Below are 24,079 nucleotides of genomic sequence, written 5' to 3'. Positions count from 1 at the left end.
CTTGAGACAATTGAATGAAACGACTCTGCACCATAACATTATGATGTTCATGGTGGGCAGACCTGGAGAAGCTTGTTAGCAGGCAGCACCAGGGGCCTGGGGATACGGAGTGGCTTCTCAGGCTGGGGAAGAATGTGGAATGGGGGTGAAGTTGGCAGTGGAGAGCAGGTGTTAAGCTCCTGCCAACATATACTTAAGAAACTTAAAGTACTAATCAGGGAGTGAGTCCCAGAAAGTATTTGAGGAAGTGAAATTGGTAGAAGGCTTGTGGTGATTGGTGGGAGAAAGACTCAAAGACATACATTGAGTATGAAAGGAAATGTGACCTTATTTTGTTACAACAGTTAGGTATGGGGACATATTTACATAATCCTTCAGTTAATTATTTTGGGGTTCTGACTCTATTCCCTGGTTGGACTGCATGGACTTGTGCTCAAAGAATAATGAACAAAAGTGGGGATAATGGACCTTTGTTCTAGCTTCTGATATTTATGTTATTAGCTATAGGTTTAGGAATGTTATTTTTAACATGTTAATGTTATCCTTACTTTTTTTTTTAAATGAGAAATGATGTTAAATTCCAAGACCGACTTATTGTTTTCTACTCGGATTTATTCATATGTTAAATGATTATTTGATTTGAGTAATAATTTTTTAGGTCCTTCTTTTAGAGACTTCGATACCTAGTTACTGAAAGGGGGCTTAGCACCATTTTAGTCATAACAAGAACTAGAAAAACTTGCTTTCTCTTTATGCCATCAACAGTTAAAATAGCATAACAATGACTGGGTTGAAAAATCTGAATAAATTTTTGCATATAAAGTCATCTGTGCTGAAGGATGTTTTGAGAAGTAGCTGTATAAAAATCAATTTCAGGCCGAGCGTGGTGGCTCAAGCTTGTAATCTCAGCACTCTGGGAGGCCGAGGCAGGTGGATCACCTGAGGTCAGGAATTTCAGAGCAGCCTGGCCAACATGGAGAAATCCCATCTCTACTAAAAATACAAAAAATAGCCAGGCGTGGTGGTAGGCCCCTGTAGTCCCAGCTACTCAAGAGGCTGAGACAGGAGAATCCCTTGAACCTGGGAGGTGGAGGTTGCAGTGAGCTGAGATCGTGCCACCGCACTCCAGCCTGGGTGACAGAGCGAGACTCTGTCTCAAAAACAAAAAAAACAACAAAAAAATCACCAGTGTTTTTATTAGCATAGGTAACCAAACTTTTTATTTCCTTCATAAATGTGGTTCCTTCTTAATAATTTTATTTGTGGTTTTATTGTCTTTATTTTTGTATAAATTTAGGGACGGTAAGTGCAGTTTTGTTACAGGGATTTGCCGCATAGTGTTGAAGTCTGGGCTTTTAGTATAAACATCACTCGAATACTGTACATTGTACCAATTATGTAATTTCCCATCCCTCACCCCCTCCCACCCTCCTACACTTCCAAGTCTCCAATGTGTGTGCTTTATTTAGCTTTCATTTAGAAGTGAGAACATGCAGTATTTTTCTGAATTTTCACTTAAGATAACAGCTTCCGGTTCCATCCATGTTGCTGCAAAAGATATTTCAATGTTTTTTATAGCTGAATAGTATACCATGGTAAAATATATGCCACAATTTATTTATCCACTCATCTGCTGATGGGCACTTAGGTTGATTCCATACCTTTGCTATTGTGAATAGTCCTGTTATGAACATGAGTGCAGGTATCTTTTTGACATAACGATTTCTTTTCTTTTGGGTATATCCCCAGTAGGGGGACTGCAGGATTGAATGGTAGTTCTTTCAGTTCTTTCAGAAATCTCCATACTGTTTTCCACAGACATACTAATTTATATTCCCAGCAACAGTGTATAAGCACTCCCTTTTCTCTGCAGCCTCACCAATGTCTTTTTTTTTTTTTTTTTTTTTGTCTTTTTAATAACAGCCATTCTGACTGGGGTAAGATGATATCTCATTGTGGTTTTAATTTGGAGTTCTCTGATGATTAGTGGTGTTGAGCATTTTTTCATATGGTTGTTGATCATTTTTTTTTTTTTTGAAAAATGTCTATTCATGTTCTTTGCTCACTTTTTATTTATTTTTAAACTTTTTTATTTCCATAGGTTTTTGGGAAACAGGTAGTATTTGGTTACATAAGTTCTTCAGTGATTTGTGGGATTTTGGTGTACCCATTTCCCAAGCAGTATACACTGAACCCAATTTGTAGTCTTTTATTGCTCACCCCCTTCCCATCCTTTCCTCCTGAGTCCCCAAAGTCCATTGTGTGATTCTTATGCTTTTTCATCCTCATAGCTTAGCTCCCACTTATAAGTGAGAAACATATGATGTTTGGTTTTCTATTCCTGAGTTACTTCACTTAGAATAACAGTCTGCAATCCCATCCAGGTTGCTTTGAATGCCATTAATTCAATCCTTTTTATGGCTGAGCAGTATTCCATGGTATATACATACACACACACACACACACACACACACACACACACACACCTCCCACAGTTTCTTTATCCACTCGTTGATTGATGGGCATTTTGGTTGGTTCCACATTTTTGCAATTGTGAATTATGCTGCTATAAACATGCATGAACAAGTATCTTTTTCGTATAATGATTTATTTTCCTCTGGGTAGATATCCACTAGTGAGATTGCTGGATCAAATGGTAGTTCTACCTTTAGTTCCTCAAGGAATCTCCACACTGTTTTCCATAGTGGTTGTACTAGTTTATATTCCCACCAGTTTGCCCACTTTTAAATGGGGTTATTTTGTTGCTGTTGTTATTTGAGTTCCTTGTAAATTCTGAGTATCAGTTCTCTGTTGGATACGTAGTTTGCAAATATTTTCTCCCATTCTTCAGAATGTTTGTTCACTCTGTCCTTTTGTTCTGCAGAAGCCTTTTAGTTTACTTAAGTCCCGTATGTCTATTTTTGTTTTTGTTGCTTGTGCTTTTGAGGTCTTAGTCATGAATTCTTTGCCTAGACCAATGTCCAGAAAATTTCCCTAGGTTTTCTTCTGGTATTTTTACAGTATCAGGTCTCACATTTAAGTTTGAGACCCACCTTGAGTTGGTTTTTGTATATGGTGAGAGGTAGGGGTCCAGTTTCATTCTTACATATATGGCAATCCAATTTTCCCAGCACCATTTACTGAAAAGGGTGTCCTTTCTCCAGTGTATGTTTTTGTCAGCTTTGTCAAAGATTGTTGGCTTTATCAAAGATATGTGGCTTTATTTCTGAGTTCTCTATTCTGTTCCATTGATCTGTTTTTATACCAATATTATGCTGTTTTGGTTACTATATCCTTGTAGTATAGTTTGAGGTCAGATAATGTGATGCCAGCAGCTTTGTTCTTTTTGCTTAAGATTGCTTTGGCTATTTGGACTCCTTTTTGGTTACATATTAATTTTAAGATTGTTCTAATTCTGTGAAAAATGATGTTGGCATTTTGATAGGGATTGCACTATGTCTGTAGATTGCTTTGGGCAGTATGGTCATTTTTACAATATTAATTCTTCCAATCTATGAATATGACATTTTCCCCATCTGTTTGTATCATCTATGCTTTCTTTCATCAGTGTTTTGTAGTTTTTCTTGTGGAGATTTTTCACCTTCTTGGTTAAGTATCTTCCTAGATATTTTACTTTTTCTTTGTAGCTATTGTGAATGGGATTGTGTTCTCCATTTGATTCTCAGCTTGATTGTCATTGGTATATCAAAATGCTACAGATGTTTTTGTTATCTTTTAAAAAGCAATCTAGAAAGTGTAGTAATTTTCAATTTCTGCTGTAACATATCACAAATTAGTGGATTAAAACACAAATGTATTATCTCACAGTTCTGGAGGTCAGAAGTCTGAAATGAGTCTATAAAATGGGGCTGAAATCAAGATGTTGGTAGAGCTGTGGTTTAGAAGCATTAGGGAAGAATCCCTTTCCTAGACTTTTCCAGCTTCCAGAGGCCACCTCCTTTCTTTGGCTTGTGGGCACTTTCTCCATCCTCAAATCCAGCTGTGGAGCATCTTCAAATCTCTCTCTCTGACCTTTGCTTCATTGACTGATTCTCTTGCCTCCATCTTTCCCTCATAAGGATCCTTGTGACTACACTGGGCCTACTAGAAAAATTAAGGCGAATCTCCTATCGAGATCCTTAATGTAATCACATCTGCAAAGTTCCTTTTGCCATCTGAAGGCTATATAACAAACACATGCATAGGTTCTGAGGATTAGGACATGGACATACTTGGAGGATCATTCTGTCGAACACGAAAAAGAATGATTTGTTTTGTTTTAGAGTTTGTTTTTCAAAGAATGAGCTGTTGGACTGACCACTTCTACTGTTTTTTAATTTATTGATTTCAGCTTTTACATTTTTTTGAGGTTGCGTAGTTTTTTAAAAAATGTAAGTTTTTAGTAGAATGCTTAATTCAGTTAATCTTATTCTATTAAGGAAAGCGTTCAGGTGTACAAATTATCCTGTGTAGAATGTTAATTGTGGCCCATAGATTTTAACATACAGTACTTTCATTATTATTTTCTAGATATTCTCCAATTTTGACGTCGATTTCTTCTTTAAGGAATCACTTAAAAATTAGTTTTGAGCTTTTAATTGGTTGATTTTTGTTGTAATTGTTGTTTCTACATTACTTAGTTTTATGTCATGGTAGTTATAAAGTACATTCTGCACCATATCTACTTTAGCAAATACATTGTTATATACGTGTGTGCATGTACCCTATAGTTATATGTATCATGAGTATAAAATGATGTGCATTCTCTATTTGCAGAGTTTAAACATATTTGTTATTAGTTAGTATTCAGATCCACTGTATCTTGGAGATAATGTCTATACTAGGTCCTAACTTTTTCTTTTTTATAGCAGCATAATGTTCCATTATATGGATGTACCATACTTTATTTACATAGCCCTTATGGATAATTGAATTGTGTCAAATATTTTAACAAAGCTGTAATGAAAAATTTTTATACATATCATTTTGTAATTGTGGAAGTATATCTGAATGATAAATGGTTTGATGTGGAACTTCTGAATCAAAGGCTACATTAGAGTATTATTTTTCTTCTTAATCCTTTTCCTTTGCTGTTAATTCTCTTTAAATCTGACTCAATTATTTTATCTTCTGAATCACATCATCCATGTTTTCTTAACTTTTTTTGGGACTTCAAAGCCATTGTATTCTAAACTTTTTTCCTCTTTTCTCAGAAAATATTCCTTCTTCCAAATGTACCCCAGCTTTCTTTTGATGTTTTGTTTCTCTCCTCCTCCCAACCTTCCCCCTCGCCCCACATTTTTGGCATAGTTCCCCTGCTATTTTCATTTGGGATATTTCGCTTTGTGATTATTCATTGCCCCAAAATAATCTGCATTCAGTATCTTTAATTCTCCTATTTGCTTGTTGCAATTTTCTTATTGCCTATAATTATGTTGTGTGCAAGTAATATTTAAATGGCTGTGGGTGTATGATAAAATATTTGAATGTATTATTACATGTCAATTTCCTTTGCATTTAACTGTATTTCATTGATTTTTATTGTACATATTGTTCACATTTTAATGTTTCTGGAATCAGTATGTAATATTACTAACATGCAAATCAATATTATAGTACTTTATCTTTTTTCTAGAAGAAGATGTTTTTAAATAGTGAGGCTTACAATTGATGGTGTATTGAAACCAAGTAAACAAGGTATTTCCTATCACACTGAATGTGTTGTCAAGCACAGTACATGTAAAACTTCCTGGATCCTTTTTAAGTTGGTCCAAAATTGAAATCTGTAATATGTGTTATATTTGTTCCCTATTTTAAGCATAGATAAATTCTGTTTCTATTTTTGTTTTTAATTTTCATATCCTTGGGTTTTGCTGTGTGTGGGTGTGACACTTAACTATCTCTCCAGAAATGTTTATCACTAAATCCTGAAAAAGGAACCATCCTTCCAGAAATGTTTATCACTAAATCCTGAAAGAGGAGTCTACAAATTTCCATATGATTTTGCAGGACTCTCAAAACCCTGTAACATCTCTTTCTGCTAAAATTTACTGGAGTAAGGGGTATATTTGATAAAGACATTAGGTAAAAGGTCTATGTATGCACACAACTGTTAAAATGAAAATCCAAGGAAGAAAGGCAATTTTGTAACATTAGAATTTCTATGTGGACCACATTTGGAAACCAGTGTTAATTTAATCCATACATAATATCAAAGGATGCTTTGCTGTGTGCTCATCATCAAAGGAAGCATTCAGGAAAACATGACACAATAAGCCAAGACTCTAATAACCTCACATTCTGGAACTTCAGTAAAAACAGACCAGTACAACACTTTTATTCTATCTTTACAGCAACTTTTTCTGTAACCTTCTGATTAGGCTAAATTAAACATATGTTCAAGTTTGGTTCTATAAATTAAATCTTTTTTTATAAATGCAAAATCTCTATATTATTTTTAAAACCTGTTTTACACATTAGAAATAAGACAGAACTAAATATTTATCAAGCTGAGTTAGGATAGTTTCTTGGCCATGAAGAAATAAGTTAGAAGCCACTCTAAGTTTTGTTGTAAGAAGAAAAAATTGTACTATTCAAACTAAAATCTCCTGGAACACTGAAAAGACATGTCAATGTGAATATCCCTGACATCCGAAAGAATCTGGATCAAAGGCAAACTTTCGACCAAACAGATGCCAAAAAGTAAATTGTCTTCCTAAGACAGGAAGCTGGCCATTTTCTTTCCTTGCTGAACTTAAATTTTCTGTGAACTACATACCATGTATTCTATCACACACAAACCTAAATAATAGGATCATATACTGTTTTCCTTTTTTTTTATTTTCAAGAGATAGGATCTCGCTACATTGACCAGGCTGGATTCAAACTCCTGAGCTCAAGTGATCCTCTCACCTCAACCCCCTGAGTAGCTGGGACTACTGGTGTGTGCCAACATGCCCAGCTTTCATACACTCTTGTAAATACATAAACATGACACTCTGGGATTAGAAGTAAAACCTTCATAGAGATGAAGCTGAGGTAAACTGTTATTAGTGACACCTGACCTGCTCTTTTGTGTGACTCAGATTTTTACCAGTTCTTTTGTAAAAAGGGAACAAGCTTCAAATAGAAGAATTGCATGCCTTTTCAATGGTAATAATGGGCTATGTGGAGATATAAATAACTGGCTTATGAGAGACTAAAGATATAATATTCTAAAATCTTTAAAAATTCATAACTTCCAATTCCTTTGCAGGGCTACAGTGCTATGGAAATAGATGTCTTATTCCCAGACATAATGTCTCCCATCCTGTCAGGTAATGAGAGTGTCATCTAGACATTACTTTCAGCAACAAATTTCTCTCAATTTGTTTCCTAGGTCCTGAAAGCCTGATCTCTTATTTGCCTTCTTGCATTTTATTCCATTGTACCCAGTACTCCTGATTTTCCAGAAACATGGGGTTGTGGGCACTGTGGATTGCATTGTAAATTCATGGAACTGAGTTAAATGGTATGACTGTATTGGTTTAAGGCCCATCTTTAAAAAATTATCATGCAATATTTAGGTACACAAAAAGTACAGACTATATTAAATCAGCACCTATATTCCCATCGTCCACCTTAAGATATGAAACATTACTGACACAATTGAAGCAGCTTGACTTTTCTCCCCTGAGGAAATTCTTTGCCAGTATTTGGTGCTTTTCTTTTCATTTATTCTTCCACTATATATGCCCCCATAAACATATATTTTTCATGCTTCAAATTTTAAATATCAGATTCTTCTAAAACATTATTCTTTGTTAATCTGTTTCATCCCTATTTCATATGTAGCTCCAAATATTTTTTATTGCCACAGTATTCCATTGTATGCCTATCATATGAATCTATTATTGATGGATATTTAGATTGTTTCCAGGTTCTTACTACTTAAAAATAATGGTGCTATGAACTTTCCTGTTCGCTATCGCACTGCACCAATGTGAGACTTGCTCTGGGATATGCACCTAGGAGAACCATTAGATTGTAGGGTCTTCAACATTGCTAGATAGCTAGTTGCCTTCCAAAGTGGTTGTACCAATCTATGCTCCCATCAGCAGATCTGAGGACCCACTGCTTCACATCCTGTGAGATTACAAGCCCTTGGTAAGCCGGGCATTAGCTTTTGGAATCCTGTAAGATGAGGATACATTCCTTTAACTAATGCAAGTGCTAGTTACCTCCAGGGCATTTGTAGGTTGGCTCCTCGTTTTTAAGTTAATTTGTAGGTTTTGAGGTTTCATGAATTTGAAGGCAGTGTGAATTCAAATCCTGAAGTCATGGGCAGGTAAGCTCATAGTCAGAATTCTCAGAGAGGCCTCTTTTTTTTTCTTTTTGAGATGGAGTCTCCTTCTGTCGCCCAGGCTGGAGTGCAGTGGCGAGATCTCAGCTCACTGCAAGCTCCGCCTCCCGGGTTCACGCCATTCTCCTGCCTCAGCCTCCGGTGTAGCTGGGACTACAGGCGCCCGCCACCATGCCCAGTTAATTTTTTGAATTTTTAGTAGAGACGGGGTTTCACCGTGTTAGCCAGGATGGTCTTGATCTCCTGACCCCGTGATCTCCCCGCCTTGGCCTCCCAAAGTGCTGGGATTACAGGCGTGAGCCACCGCGCCCGGCCTCGAGAGGCCTCTTTTAAAAAATGTTTTAAAAATCAAAAGCACAGGCCAAGTCAGAAAGGCTCCTTGTGGTCTTCCTGGCCAGCAGGAGATTTTTCTTTTCTTGTCTACCCTTGTGCTGAGAGTGCTGGTTATTAAAGAGCTTGAGCATTATGTGCAGAGCTCAGTTGTAACTTCATGTTATATGGGCTGAGGGCTTTGAGTGGCCATTAATATCTAAACTTGTTGATTGGGACTGCTACCCTCCTCCCCACCACCCAGCCTCCTGCCCCAGGGTCATTTCAAGCTTCTGGTTTTTATTTTATTGGGAATGAGATGTCTTTCATTTTCTTGTTTAGGCCCTGAGGGATAAGTTTTCCTCTTATTTTCTTATGCCCTTAGCCATATATTTAATAGGGAAGAAGGTAAGGTCCTCTCTCTTTTCATGATTTTCTATGTAAATAACAACTAAAGGGAACACAGAGCATAAAAGTTTTGAGGTTGTATTTATTTCGATATGGAAGTCTTATTTTCCAGATCTGCAGCGTCCAAGAGAACCTTCTGAATGATGGGAATGTTTTCTACTCTCTCCAGTGAGGCAGACCCTTGCCATATGTGGCTACTAAGCATTTGAAATGTGGCTGATATGTCTGATAAACTAGTTCATAAATATTATTTAATTTTAATTAATTTAATTAAAATTGTCAGATATAATTAATGGTTATTGTATTTGACAACACAGTTTTAAATGGTAATATTCTTTGACCCCTGGGTGGGTTTATGTACTGGTAAACCAGTGTTGTCTTGAAAATCTGGTATTTTTGAGGATGTAAATATATTTGAGGATGAAATATTTGAGATGTGACTTCAGAATATATGTCACCACAGGCTGGGCATGGTGGCTTACACCTGTAATCTCAGCACTTTGGGAAGCTGAGGCAGGAGGGTCACCCGCAGCCAGGAGTTGGAGACCAGCCTGGACAACACAGCAAGACTCTCTCTCTGTTTAAAAAAAAAATTAGCCAGACATGGCAGTGTGCACCTGTTTTCCTAGCTATTCAGGAGGCTGAGTCAGGAGGATCACTTGAGCTCCAGGAGTTTGAAGCTGTAGTGAGCTATGACCTTGCCACTGCATTCCAGCCTGGGTAACAGAACAAGACCCTGTCTCTAAACAAACAAACAAACAAACAAACAAACAACAAGGAACATATGCCACTACAAAACTGTGTAGCCCATTATTTTGATAATCAGGTATTTCTTGTCTGATCTGTCTTTCTGGGAATTTTCAAAGAGCTACAGCGATCAAGTTTAAGTGCACATTCTTCCCATTGCCAGTTTCTGATCTGAAGTCAGAGAATCACTTTCTGAAAGCTTTTTCAAGAGTATTTATGAAGTAATAAAGTGTGAAGAAATCCTGAGGATAAACAATAAGAAGCATAAATATACATATTTAGAATGCAACTTAATATGCTTAAGAGTACAATTTGGCAGCTGGGCGTGGTGGCGCATGCCTGTAATCCCAGCACTTCCGGAGGCCGAGGCGGGTGGATCATGAGGTCAGGAGATCGAGATCATCCTGGCTAACATGGTGAAATCCCATCTCTACTAAAAATACAAAATAAAAATAAAAATAAAAATAAAAATAAAAATTAGCCAGGCATGGTGGCGGGCACCTGTAGTCCCAGCTACTCGGGAGGCTGAGGCAGGAGAATGGCATAAGTAAACCCAGGAGACAGAGCTTGTAGTGAGCCTAGATAGCGCCATTGCACTCCAGCCTGGGCGACAGGGCAGCGAGACTCCTGTCTCAAAAAAAAAAAAAAAAAAAAAAAGAGTACAATTTGGTCTATCTTTGAACTAAAAAGTTTACTAGTACCCTGAAAATATGTTAAGTAAAAACATGAGTGCGTCATATGATTTATTAATAGCATTTTATTAAAAAGAAAAATAACCTGACCAGGTGCGGTGGCTCATGCCTATAATCCTAGTACTTTGGGAGGCTGAGGTGGGTGGATCACCTGAGGCCAGCAGTTCGAGACCAGCCTGGCCAACATGGTGAAATGCTGTCTCTACTAAAAATACAAAAATTAGCTGCGTGTGGTGGTGCAAGCTTGTAATTCCAGCTACTCAGGAGGTTGAGGCAGGAGAATTGCTTGAACTCAGGAGGCGGAGGTTGCAGTGAGCTGAGATCTTGCCACTGCACTCCAGCTTAGGTGACAGAGTGAGACTCTGTCTCAAAAACAAACAAACAAACAAAAAAACAAGACAAAACAACAACAACAAAATCCCAAGCCTACTGCTCTAGGCTTAGAGTGGGCTTACACTTACATTTTGTTTTCTAACTTTCAAAGGGCATTGTATTATTCAAAATATCTCTCAAAATTTTTTTTTGGCCATAGGTAGAGATTAAGAAGACTAAAGTAAAAATGCATCTATGAATTTTAATAACACATATATGCATATTTGAAAACAAGGCCACATAAGCCTGGCTGGCACATTGGGCCAAATTACTGACTGGCCTTCAAAAATAAAGATTAAAAAAAATTTATCCACATACATTTTTTAATATCCCTGTATAAAATTGATGCCAACACGTTTGGCATTTTAGAAAGACACTCAAAAACAGATTTTTAGAAAGACACTCAAACAGATTCTGGAAAAATAAATCGCTTCATGGGATGAACAGACTAGGTCACAAATGAAAACGCTAAACATTTGATTTTTAAACCGCACCACAAATTTCCAGATAAAACTGATTGAAACTTATGCTCAGAGATATTGTCACTGTACTTACATGAGTTGAAAATCTGTAAGAACCAAAGCCCCTAAATTCTACTGAATATACTTCAAACATTTTGCCTAGTAAAAATTTTTTTTAACACTCTCGAAAATTTTAAAAAGAAACAAATTTTCTCTGGAAAGGATTTTCATCATTTTGAATATATATATTTTCTCAGAGTGTATGCAGCCCACTCTTCTCTTGATAATCTTCATAAAAACGTCTCAATGACTCAGGAATTCTAGGTGTCACAGTGCTCAAGGCCTGAGTGAAATGTCTTTTCATGATGAGATTGGCTTGAATGTCTTCTTCCAGAGCCAGAAGAGCTGCCTCTCTGCAGACGGCTACAATCTGAATTTTAAAAAAATAAGTAAATAAAAGGAGGTAGAAAACAATCAATACTCTTTTAGAAACATAATATTCCAAATATTCATCTGTGGTAACGTCTACAACTAAATGCCCATTGCTAAAATTTATCTGCAAGAATTAGTCCACTCAAGTTTTCAAAAAGATAAAACGTAATCATATAGAGAGCATTCTGTTCTTTCCTTCATCCCAAAGCAATGTATTAAGTACTCAGAACCAGGAGTGCCAAAAGATATCTAAGAAGTGGCATTTGCTTTTAAGGGCATTTGCTCTTAACTGTAAGGGTAGGTAGCTGTGCACGCACATACTTTTAACACGGGATAGCAGGAGCCAACGGTCAAGGGAGGGCAGAGCGGGGAGATATTCTGATACAGAGTGAGGCCCTGCTCATCAACACACCGTGTCATAGCAGTTTCCACATTCCTTTCAACCTTTGATGTATTACCCACATGTAAAAGCATTTCTTTATGTGTATCTCTTTAATGAGTTCTTAAATCTCAGGAATATCAGATAGGGTTGTCAACATTTACTTTGGAGAGCTGCATTAGAACAGAGAAGTGAATGCTGTTTACTCAGCCAGGAAAGCTGGAAGAATTGAAAAGAATCTGAGGAGGGGGCGGAATGGATGCAGAGGGAGGAAGGAGGAGGCAGTAGGAAAACGGAAGGGGAGGAAGGTTCAAGAATCCTGAAATGTGTTTTTAAGCTTTCTGGACTTCAGACAGCGGAAGCAGGCTGATGCCAGTGTCATTCTAAAGACACATTATGGTAGTGAAAAGAGCTTGGGGGATGAAAAGAGATATTGTGATTTTCAGGGCAACAGGGAAAACAGTGATTGATATTGACTGCGCCCTTATATCGGTAAATGAAAGGGCCAGCTGAAACACATTTGTCCAGCCATTCAGCATATTTTCTCTGTTTGTTCACTCACTGAAAAGAGTTCCTCTGCTTATGCTAGGCTAATGGCTGCCAAAGCAGTTTAGTAGCTTTTTAGGGGATTTAGCAGCATGTTTAGGGAGCTTTCAAAAACATGCATAGATTTAGATGGCTTTGTCAAATTACCACAATGTAACTATTAGTTCTGGGCTTCATTAATGAGCACTGAAGTTAACTATAGTGGTTATGCATGTTAATGTTTTTCTGAAAAAAGAGAGTGGCTATCATCTTGTTGAAGGAAAAAAACAAAACTTCAAGGGATTAGTAAAACCACTTTATCACATGTTCTGGTGCAAAAAGAGCTCTTTTGAAAACAAGAATGTGATAATTAATAAGCACAGTAAAAGCCTGTGAAATGCCCAGCATGGTAAACTGGCTATCCGATGGTTCCACTGTGTTCTAAGGGGATCTCTACAAAGGGAGGTGAAGGGACCAAGTGGGAAGAGTCTCCTCCCACACCCCTCTGAGCAGCACTTCTTTCATCTGGACAAGAATTTGAAGCAATGGTTGCAAGGCTAAAAAGGCTGAAGAATCACTGGAAGAGGCAAAGAGCACTACATTTCCTGCCAGGTGGCGGAGCTCTCTTTCTGTCTCCTGCATACCTCCCCCAACCTCATAGCTGAGACTCCCTCAGAGAATACGGAGCCTGGCACATAATGGTTGGAAACATTTATTGAGCACCTACTATGTGAGTGCACAAATACTAATTACTGTACTAATTCATTTGCTATATGACTGATGTCTCCCCGTTTTTGCACAGCAGTGGTCTTGCTAATAGGGGTATGTGTAAAGTCTGATGGAAACACATCCAATAGAGTGGTCAGATGAGCAAGTGTACCATGGTGGCTAGGGTGGGGCGTGGAAAAAGAAGGGGTTGAGAAAAAAAGAGGTAACCAAAAGGCTGCCTGGAACCTCTCCAAGTTTCTGGGTTTTGGTTCACATGGCCAGATGGGTGGTTTGCCCAGCTGGCATATCTGAGGAAGGGAACCAATTGTCAGATAGGCTTCTACTCTCAACACAAAGTAATCAAACTGGCAGAAGAAGAAATGATTATACTCCTGTAATCACTGGAACCTCAGGAAGCCCAACACAGCATGGTAAATAAATGTAGGTAGTGGGAAGTGTTATATCATTAGGGACTAGAAGGCTGTCCTTAGGGTCAGTTCCCCTGGGCAATTCCTCTTAGAAGATCCACTTTCTTTCCTTCACATTTGCTTCTATATATTTTTCTCTTTTTTGAGACAGAGTCTCGTTCTGTCACCAGGCTGGAGTGCAGTGGTGCAATCTCGCTCACTGCAACCTCCACCTCCTGGGTTCAAGCGATTCTTCTGCCTCAGCCTCCTGAGTAGCTGGGACTACTAGCTAGGTGCTCGCTACCACGACCGAGTAATTTTTGGTATTTTTAGTAGAGACGGGGTTACACCATATTAGCCAGGATGGTCTCGATCTCCTAACCTCGTGATCCGCCCGCCTCAGCCTCCCAAAGTGCTGGGATTACAGGCGTGAGCCACCACGCTCGGCCTGCTTCTATAGATTTTTCTATGAGCTACAAATTGTTGTTTTGTGGTAGCTTACATGGTAGTGACAAAGCAGGTATTAGTGATCAGTTATGGTTAGAGAAGTAGTGAGCACTTGAAGTGTGGATGTTTGTAACTTGCGGCCTCTAGTATATGTCAACATTTGAGAAAAAATTCCCCTACTATATTTAGTACTCCCCTGACTCTTAATAAACCATTCCATCTAGCTTGGAGAACTATGAAACTCTGAGATATAGAAAACCTGGACAGAGTTTTGACCAGATCACTAATGTTTGGATTAGATAGGGATGACCTAGAGAACTTTTGAGAGTTAATGAAAAGAGAAACATGAGTACTCAAGGACCTCATATGAACGTGTCTTCTTCTGCGTAGAGGAAGGAGTGCAGCTGTCTGTATGTCCTAGGGTGGGAGAAACACTGCCTGAATTCAACACTTGCTTCAATAGACATTACTCTGTTTATTTTTATTTATAAAGGATGCTCTGAAGAACTAGTCAATAAGGTCATCTTCTTCTGCCACTCTTACTTTCCTATCACATTTACTTAGCAATATACAGCCAGTAACTGAGGGAAATGTAAACAGGACACTACAAATAATTAGCCAGTCATTCTTTCATTAATCAACATCCAGTGAATAGCTACTCTGTGCGATAACTATATGAAGCCAGGTGGAAGATCCAGGCATGTCTAAGACTTAGCACCTGTCTTCCCATGCTCACAAACCAGTAGTGAATGCACATAAGTTAAATGCCGTGTGTGCCATGGTATTAGAAGTACTGTCAGGGAGGCAAATGGAAAGGGCTTTAGTGTGGAGAGAAGGAATAAATTACAGCTTTGGAAACTAAAGTGTGAAGAACAGAACTGAGACATGCATACAGGTAAGGAAAAGGACTAGCGGGAATAAAACGAGCAGAAAAACAGCAAGGTGGGAAGAAGAAAACACGGATTACACTGAACTAGCCTCAGTAGACGGGAGAAATTTTTTTTAAAAATAATAATTCTACCATCAAATATAACTAAAATTAACAATGATAGTGTTTTCAAAGTCATGTGGGCCACAATGACAGTGAAAGCTAGTCAATGCCAGTCCTCTCTAAAGCTCTGAACCAAATCCACAAGCAGCTGATGCACAAGCAGCTGACAGAGCGCAACTCCTAAAAGTTCCTTTTGTTTTTATTTTTTCCTCATGAAAAGGCTTCTTAGTAGAAATTCCAAAAGCAAAAGCATTGACTGGATTATTGGTTCTTTTCTCCTACCCCAAATAAAATGGTAGATCTGGAAACAGATCAGTTCTTAGGATGTCCATGATGGCTGGTTTCTATTTGCTCTGGGAGCCACTTACTGTGGCCTGAGTTCCAAGATATGACATAACACCTCCCAAGAAAAGTGCAGCTCTCCTGCTCTTCTCATGGCCCATGCCAGCATTTCCCTTAAGAAATCAGTGTCTGTTCAGGAGAAGTGTTCCATGGTCAAATAAGTTTTGGGCAACACTATACAGGTTGATTATTCCTTATCTGAAATGCCTGGGACTAGACATGTTACATATTTTGGAATATCTGCATTTTACTTATTGGTTGAACATTTGTAATCTGAAAATTTGAAATCCAAAATGCTCCAATGAGCATTTCTTTTGTGTGTTATGTTGGTACTTAAAAGTTGTGAATTTTGGAGCATTGTGGATTTCAGATTAGTGACACTTAACCTGTACATATTCTGTTCCCCATGGTGCACAATAGAATTTTAAAGGTTTTACAAAGGCTAGTAATGATGATCAGTTTGATTTTCTTTAAGCCAATGGAATGGTCTGAATGTTTTTCTCCAAAATTTATATGCTGAAACTTAATCTCCAATGCTACTAGTATTAAGAAGTGAGGCCTGTGGGAGGTGATTAGGCTGTGAGGGTTCTGTGCTCATTGACAGAATTAGTACCCTTACAAAAGAAGCCTGATGGAGCTGTTTGGCTCCTTCCACCATGTGAGGACACAGCTAGAAGGTATGTCTATGAGGAATAGGCCCTCACCAGACACCAAATCTGCTGGCACCTTGATCTTGGACTTCCCAGTTTTCAGAAGTGTGAGCAATAAATTTGTATTATTTATAAATTGCCCATTCTAAGTTATTTTGTTATGGCAGCCAGAATGGACAATGACACTCATTGTTTCCCATAGAACTCTTCCCTTCCTATTTCTGGCAGAGTATCTGTAAATGGTTTACTGGTGATCTTTGGCACATACTTTGGGAGATACCAAACAACTCACTCAGGGCACATTATGGCTCTTGCTTATTAGCATAGCTTTTTACTTTTGCTCTCCCCTGTTCCAAAATAGGAAAAGGAAGGGGGTGGAGGACAGAAACACAAGGAATAAACATATTCTTTGTGTTTCTGAGAAGATGGGGAGAGGCTCGGGGGACAGAAGGAAGGCCAGTGTGTTTAATGGAGTCAAAGGGCAGCAACAGTGGCAGCAGCCAAGGCACTTGTGCTCTGGATATGTAAATAGTCAAGGTATGTTTGCTGAACTGAATAGTTACTTAACTACAAGTACATTTTCAAAAAGATGCATGCTATGTGCATCTTTCCCAGATATGGCCAATCTACAGTATTTTTATTACTTATGTTTCATACAATCTAGGTAAGTAGTCCCCAACCTTTTTAGCACCAGGGACTAGTTTCGTGGAAGACAGTTTTTCCATGGACAGGGGGTGGGGGAGTGGGGGTGGTTTCAGAATGAATTTGTTCCACCTCAGATCATCAGGCATTAGATTCTCATAAGGAGTGCACAACCTAGATCCCTCGCATGCCCAGTTCACAATAGGGTTCCCACGCCTATGAGGATCTAATGCTGCCACTGATCTGACAGGAGGTGGAGTTCAGATGATAATGTTCGCTTGCCCACTGCTCACCTCCTGCTGCGTGGCCTGGTTCCTAACATGCCATAGACTAGTACCGGTGCATGGCCTGGAGGTGGAAACCCCTGATCTAGATGTTGTCAGGTCTTCTTAAGTTCTTGGAATGAAGAGAAAGTAAATAACTAAAATTGTTTAATACTGTGATATATGTTCATCTCAAGCTATGTTTTCAGTTTGGAGCACTACCCTGCATTTAGTTCTTTCTGTAGAACTAATTTCTAACATTAATTAGAAATTCTAGCAAGAATACAACTATGCTTTTGTTATATTTGAGAGATGCTTTCTTAGGTATCAAAATATATCCCACAGGAACAGGAGCTTCTTTGTTGTACTGTCATAGAAAATAAAACTGCATTGGAATTGAGCACGACTTCAGAAAATTTACAAACAGTGCAGTAACATATAGTCATGTGTTGCTCAACAACAGGGATATGTTCTGAGAAGTGAATTGTTAGGTGCTTTCATTGTTGTGTAGATAGTGTCCTTACACAAATCTAGATGGTAATAGCCCATTCCACACTAGGCTATAGGGTCTATCCTATTGCTCCTACACTACACACCTGTACAGTATGTTACTGAATACTGTAGGTGGGCAACTGTAATGCAATGGTAAGTATTTGTGTATCTAAACATAGAAAAGGTACAGCAAAAATATAATATTGTAATCTTATGGGACCACCATCATGTGTTTGGTCCATTGTTGACTGAAATGTCATTATGTGGCGCATGACTGTAGATTGTTTTGGAGGATTAGAATGGAATCTTTGCTAAAATAAAATTATGCAAATGGAGATTTATTGTCTCACTTGATGAAACTAACCTAAGATTATGGGATTTTCCTTTCTGTGTTAAGCTTTGGAAAAGTGAGGTCTTTTCAGATAAATTTGTCAACATCTCTCTCTCTATTTGGGAATGAATACTACAGAAACTGAGGGGAAAAAACCCTTCAATTTAAACTAGGACCTTTCTCATTACTACCTATAAAGTTTATAGGAAAACCTAATGAGATAAGACTGTGTATGTGTGCGCGCGCACACGCGCGCGTGCGTGTGTGTGTCTCCACCGAACCCAGGGACCACCACAAGCTCATCACTCTGCTGACATCACATTCAAAATGCAGATGGAGCTGGGTGTAGTGGTGTGGGCCTGTAGTCATGCTACATAGGAGGCTAAGATGGGAGGATCATCTGAACCCGGGAGTTCAAGGCCACGCTGGGCAACACTGCAAGACTCTGTCTCTAAAAAACAAAAAGCAAAAGTAGATAAAGTCTGGAACAGTTTCAGTGATGGGGGAATTCAGCTGAATTTTTCCCATGAGGCCATAAAGAACTCTGCTGAGAAGATGTATAAGTGAATAGATGAGTTTGAATCACAGACTATCTGGAATGTTAAACTGACTCGTTTAGAGAGAAAACCTCGGTCACTCAAGCTCTTTAACTTCTTTGGCAAAAAGGATTTTGGAAGCTTTCCCCTAATCCCTTCACCATCTTGTCCTCTTCCCCCATAGGCTGCAGACTAGATCACAGAAATGAATTATTAGCCAGCTACCAGCAAGATTGCTTTTGCTATTAGGCTGTAAAAACAGAAACGTTTTGGTCGGCTCTGTAAATCTGAGTATTTCATCTTACTCAATTTTGACTAAAAAACTGATACCCAACCAGCCTGGCCAACATGGTGAAACCTCGTTTCTACTAAAAATACAAAAAATTAGCCAGGTGTGGTGGTGCATGCCTGTAATTCCAGCTACTTGGGAGGCTGAGGCAGGAGAATTGCTTGAACCCGGGAGGCAGAGGTTGCAGTGAGCCGAGATCGCACCATTGCACTCTGGCTTGGGCAACAAGAGTGAAGCCCCATCTCAGAAAAAGAAAGAAAGGAAAAAAAATTGATACCCTAGCTTTAAAATATATATGCACCTTTTTGCAAAAGTAAAAACACTACCTGCTTGTGGAAATCAGAAAATGAGACAAAAAACTAGCAGAGTGGGCCCAAGATCTCACTGTCAGGGCTGGACGAAGACATGCCTTTGTTTCAGTGGCTATGACACTAATTTATGTGGTGCCAACACGTCACAAATTTTTTTCCATTTGTTCAACAGTAATAATAGATCTGACGATCAAATATCTGACAAAAACATAAAACAACAAAGGCAGGAGCTCACAATATGAAGGATTTAGGCATATTTGAAATGAATTCCTAAGATGTAGGAAAGGAAAAGATTTTTAACAAAAATGTTAGAAATCCTCATAGACACTGAATAAAATAGTAATTAGTTTCAAATGTGGGGAAAAAAGTTAGTTAGCAATGCAAGCAAAGGGACATATAAGTATAAAGTTTCATGCTATGCTAGCTCTCTGAAAAAGCAGTCCCTTTATAATAACAATATAGCAATAACTGGATTACGCGAGACAGCTCCACTTGTGAGCAGTGTGGGGAAGCAGCTCCGCGGGATGAGAAGGCTCTTGACCATTGAACCTTGGGAAATCTAATTACCTCACTTTTAAATGCAAAAGGGCAAAAGAGGCAATTGTGCAGAATTCTGAATGCCATGAAGAATAAGAACAATGTCTTACTTCACTGTGGAAAAAAATGAAACCTCTTATACATTGCCTACGGTTCTTTCCCTCAATTCATGAGACAAGAAGAGTTTAAACAGGTGGCTCAGCTTAGCAAAACAGAAACAGGCGTATTGTGAAAATTAAAACCAACATGGTTTCTAAGCAAGCAGTAATAATTTAAAAAAATGACGTGATAAAGAGTAACAGTCAAGGCAAAGACTGTTTACCAAAAACTAATCAACAGGAAGGAAAAGCTGAAAAACGTTGGGCCCTATTCTGGGTATTCATTCCCGCTGTGCTTAACTCTTCCCGTGTTCTTTTCAGTTTCACAGTAGTACTAGGGGCTTTTCTGGTGCACTGACGGATTAGAAACCCAATTGTAAATTTAAGCAGTTGCTTCCATTTCCAGATAAGACCTGGGTAGCGTCAGCATGTCCTTGCTATTGGCTGCAAACAGTTTACAATAATGACAACAGGCAAACATACCCATGAGAGTGGCACGCTGGCGTGGGAAGAAGGGATGCCGCTCTAAGTGCGCCTGTAGAGTAGGGGAACTAAGAACCACTCCCCTTCCCAAGTCCAAGTGATCTCATTGTTCAGTTCCCACCTATGAGTGAGAACATGCAGTGTTTGGTTTTCTGTTCTTGTGATAGTTTGCTAAGAATGATGGTTTCCAGCTGCATCCATGTCCCTACAAAGGACACAAACTCATCCTTTTTTATGGCTACATAGTATTCCATGGTGTATATGTGCCACATTGGGAAGGGGAACATCACACACTGGGGCCTATCATGGGGAGGGGGGAGGGGGGAGGGATTGCACTGGGAGTTATACCTGATGTAAATGACGAGTTGATGGGTGCTGACGAGTTGATGGCTGCAGCACACCAACATGGCACAAGTATATGTAACAAACCTGCACGTTATGCACATGTACCCTAGAACTCAAAGTATAATGATAAAAAAATAAAAAAAAGAAAAAAAAAAGAAAAGGAAACACAAATGTATTGAGACTATATGATTATATACATAGAAAATCCTAATGAATAGTATTGATATTCAGTATATCTCTAATGTCAAATTAATTATGTGCCTAGTAGCAAGAATAATATCCATTCATTTCCAATGCATTTTACCAATTACCATATTCATCAATAAATTACACATTATATTTGACCATTATGTGTATCTATGAATAAAAGAAGAATATTAATTTGGGAATAAAAAAAAAAAAGAACCACTCTCTTCCAATAGGGATGCCGAAATTCTAACTTGACTTTCCCCACTACATTCCCAACTGCCTCTCACAGATTATCGAGATCCTCAAAGAAAGGTGGAAGGGTAACAAAGGTCCGAAGGTGACTTAAACAGCTACCTAAATTCTGCTTGGATTCTGTCATCCCCTCCCCACACTTCTGGCAGGCACAGGGAGCATTTGGATCTGCGGAGAAAATGAAGCCAGCACTTTAAAATGTGTCAGAAGATGAAAAGTAGTTCCTGATAGCTGAATTCATACACCTAGTTTAACCAGCGTGTGGCAGGGCTGCTTAAAAGTTCATAGGAAAACTACAAGTGCGTCCTAGAGACTGTAATTTAAGAGTACACACAAGGTCATGGCCATGCAGCAATTTCTTGCGTGAGTGAGTGAAATGCACAGTTCAGGCTACAGTATCAGAAGGGACCAAGCTGGAGGAGGGAGACATCCTCAAGACCGTATTCTGCAGCTGCAAACTGATTCCACGCATTGGCAGAGATGCTGTCTCTGGGCTCGGCCACGGCAGCCTGGCTGCTGCCCCCGCTGTTTTGCATGAAGCAAGCACGCCTTCCACGGAGGCTGAAATGTATTTCTCAGCTTCTTTGTATTTCAAGGGTACTAAATAGCTTTAAAGAATCTACTAAAAGAAATGGGCTGCAGTGCTTTAAAAAGTCTTAGGTATTTTCAAGAAAGTGGTTTTGTTAAAAGCATCTTCTGTCTGGAACACCTGTGACCTGTTGAGCTTAATTGGGCTGCAGCTGGCGATGATTGTGGAGCAGCCGCTGGAGGGCCCAGGCGCTGACATTGTGTTCCCTCTGCTCACCCGCCCCCTCGCTTTTCTTTTCACTTTCACGGCCTTGCGACCTCCTTCCTCTGTGTGTCTGAGGGATTAGGAACTCAGTAGAGAGTGATGTCCTGCTGTTTGCGAACACATGCGCTGGAGGTGCTTCAAGGAGGAGGCTACCTGGGAGATTATGTGCTCATGTAGATGCAGCGGGGAGGGCCCTTTACCCAGGCCCATTGAGACCTGATGAAAGGTGCTTGAATGGCCAGGCATGAAAGATGTGACTGAAGGGAGCACAGCAGGCTCCTGGCTGCAGAGCGGCAGATGGAAGTCAGACTATCACAGGCACAAACAGCAAGGGGTGCCCCAAACTGCCAAGAAAGCAGCTCAGGGAGTAAAATGGCGTTGGAGAAGGGAATTCAGAGGTAAAGCATGCAGCGCTTATTTTTAAAGTGCCACTTCGCTGAAAACCATTTAAGCGGTGAGTAGAGGAGTGAGTATTTCGGAGGACAGATTTCAGATTTAAGGAATTACCTAACTTTTGCTCTTGGGCTAAATTCTCTTGAACAGTCTGCAAAATAGGCTTCATGATAATAAATCCATCTGGAATTATGTTAAAGTCATACAATCTAGGATGCCATACATAAGAAAATAAAAATTACTGTAAAAACACACTCAAAGCTTAATGACATTAGAGAAGGGAAACACACTTGGTTGCTTAATTTTGCTGATTCAAAGTTGGTTTTGTTTGTTTGTTTTTGTTAAAGACAGGGTCGCTCTCTGTCACCTAGGCTGGAATGAAGTAGTTTGAACATGGGTCACTGCAGTCTCGACTTCCTGGGCTCAAGTGTTCCTGCAGCCTCAGCTTTCCAAGTAGCTAAAACTGCAGGTGTGTGCCACCATGCCTGGCTTTTTTATGTTTTATAGAGATGAAGTCTTACCATGTTGTCCAGGCTGGTCTCTAATTCCTGGCCTCAAGTGGTCCTCTCCAGCTGGCCTGCCAAGTGTTGTGACCATAGGCGAGAACCACCATGCCTGGTCTTAACGTTATCTTGAGGTCTTTGAAATATATAGCTAAAGTATATATTCAGTGCATAACTTTTTATTATAAACTTGCACGGCAAAGCCTAGTTTTTGCTTTTTAAAATTTTATTTACGTATTTGTTTTAGGAGACGGGATCTTGCAATGTTGCCCAGGCCGGCCTTGAACTCCTGGGCTCGAGCAGTCCTCTTGCTTCAGCCTTCCAAATAGTTTTTGTTTTTTAAAAACTTATAAAATTGATTATTCCACAGAGCTTTGGGGCAGAAAAGATCTTGAGCTTTTATTTCATTGTTCTAGCATTCGCATCTGTGGGGATTTTAAATGTTTCTAACTTTAATTGAATAATAATAAGATAAAAAGGAGTATTTTTAGTTTTAAAAATAACATACCAATTGGTATGGGAATGGAGAGAACAGGAACCACTGTGGTAGGAAAGGAGAGGGATAACAGAGCAAACAGTTGTTGGGAGCCCCTTATTCTTTCATTTATTCAAGAAAGCTTTATTGATCACCTACAAGGAAGCAAGCAATGGGTAATACAACAGTAAAAAAACAGTCTTGCTCTCATGGAACAAGGTGTGCAAAAGCACTGGCTCATCTACCTAATCCTCAAGGTTCAGTGCAAATGTTTCCACTGGGGAGGCATTCCTAGAGGTGACCTCACTACCTCCCCATGCCTGCTTGTTTTAGGATTGGTTTTGTAGTCCCATAGGTGCCTGTACTTCCCTACCGTATCGCAGTTGTCAAGATATAGAGGTATTTGTGTCAAATGTCTATCTTCCTTCCTAGCACAGAAATTCCATCAAGGCCCTGCAGCCTTGGTCCTGCTCTGCTTCCCAGACATACCAGGTTAGCACATGGCTTGACCTACCAATCAAGTCCAAAAATAAGGTCTCCTGCTAAGGTCATCTTTGAACAAAGATATAAACTAGTTTTTGCCTTAGAAAAAACACACGCACATATACACACATACACAGAGGCAGCTCCTGCTGGCATAACTATAGTCAAGGTAATTGTCTACTATGGACTAAAAAGGCAAAAAAGTATCAGGCACAATAAGTCATCCTATGCTGAGGTTTGCATTTGTGGGCCCTTGTGGGGCTGATGACCAAGCTATAGCCAGAAAGCTGACGGCTCTGGAAGAGGAACCACACTTTGGGTAAAAGCACTCATGTAATGGGAGAGCTTGAGGTTGGCCCTGGGCAAAGAGGAGAGGAGGACAACGGATGTCCTTGGGAGAGAAAGCAAGCAAAGTTCCTGAAAAACTTCAGGACTCCTCCCCAAGTCTAGAGT

The 24,079-nt window shown here is 39.3% G+C and overlaps 1 protein-coding gene and 1 long non-coding RNA gene across 3 annotated transcripts in view; one reads left to right on the top strand and one right to left on the bottom strand.

The window, feature by feature from the left end:
- The window catches only part of LOC140712023 (uncharacterized), an 83,469-nt gene that overhangs the window by 13,072 nt on the left and 46,318 nt on the right, over window positions 1-24,079 (top strand). The window lies entirely within an intron of this gene.
- The window catches only part of AFG2A (AFG2 AAA ATPase homolog A), a 368,649-nt gene continuing 346,011 nt past the window's right edge, over window positions 1,442-24,079 (bottom strand). For both annotated transcript variants that reach the window (XM_007999733.3, XM_007999734.3), the window contains exon 16: window positions 1,442-11,760. In XM_007999733.3, coding sequence (XP_007997924.2) covers window positions 11,584-11,760 — 177 coding nt within the window. In that variant the 3' untranslated portion in view covers window positions 1,442-11,583. The remainder of the gene's footprint in view (window positions 11,761-24,079) is intronic.

This window comes from Chlorocebus sabaeus, chromosome 7, assembly GCF_047675955.1.
Source record: "Chlorocebus sabaeus isolate Y175 chromosome 7, mChlSab1.0.hap1, whole genome shotgun sequence".
Classification (NCBI taxonomy): domain Eukaryota; kingdom Metazoa; phylum Chordata; class Mammalia; order Primates; family Cercopithecidae; genus Chlorocebus; species Chlorocebus sabaeus.
The sequence above is the reverse complement of the archived record's forward strand: the minus strand, read 5'-3'. Positions and strand labels throughout refer to the sequence as shown.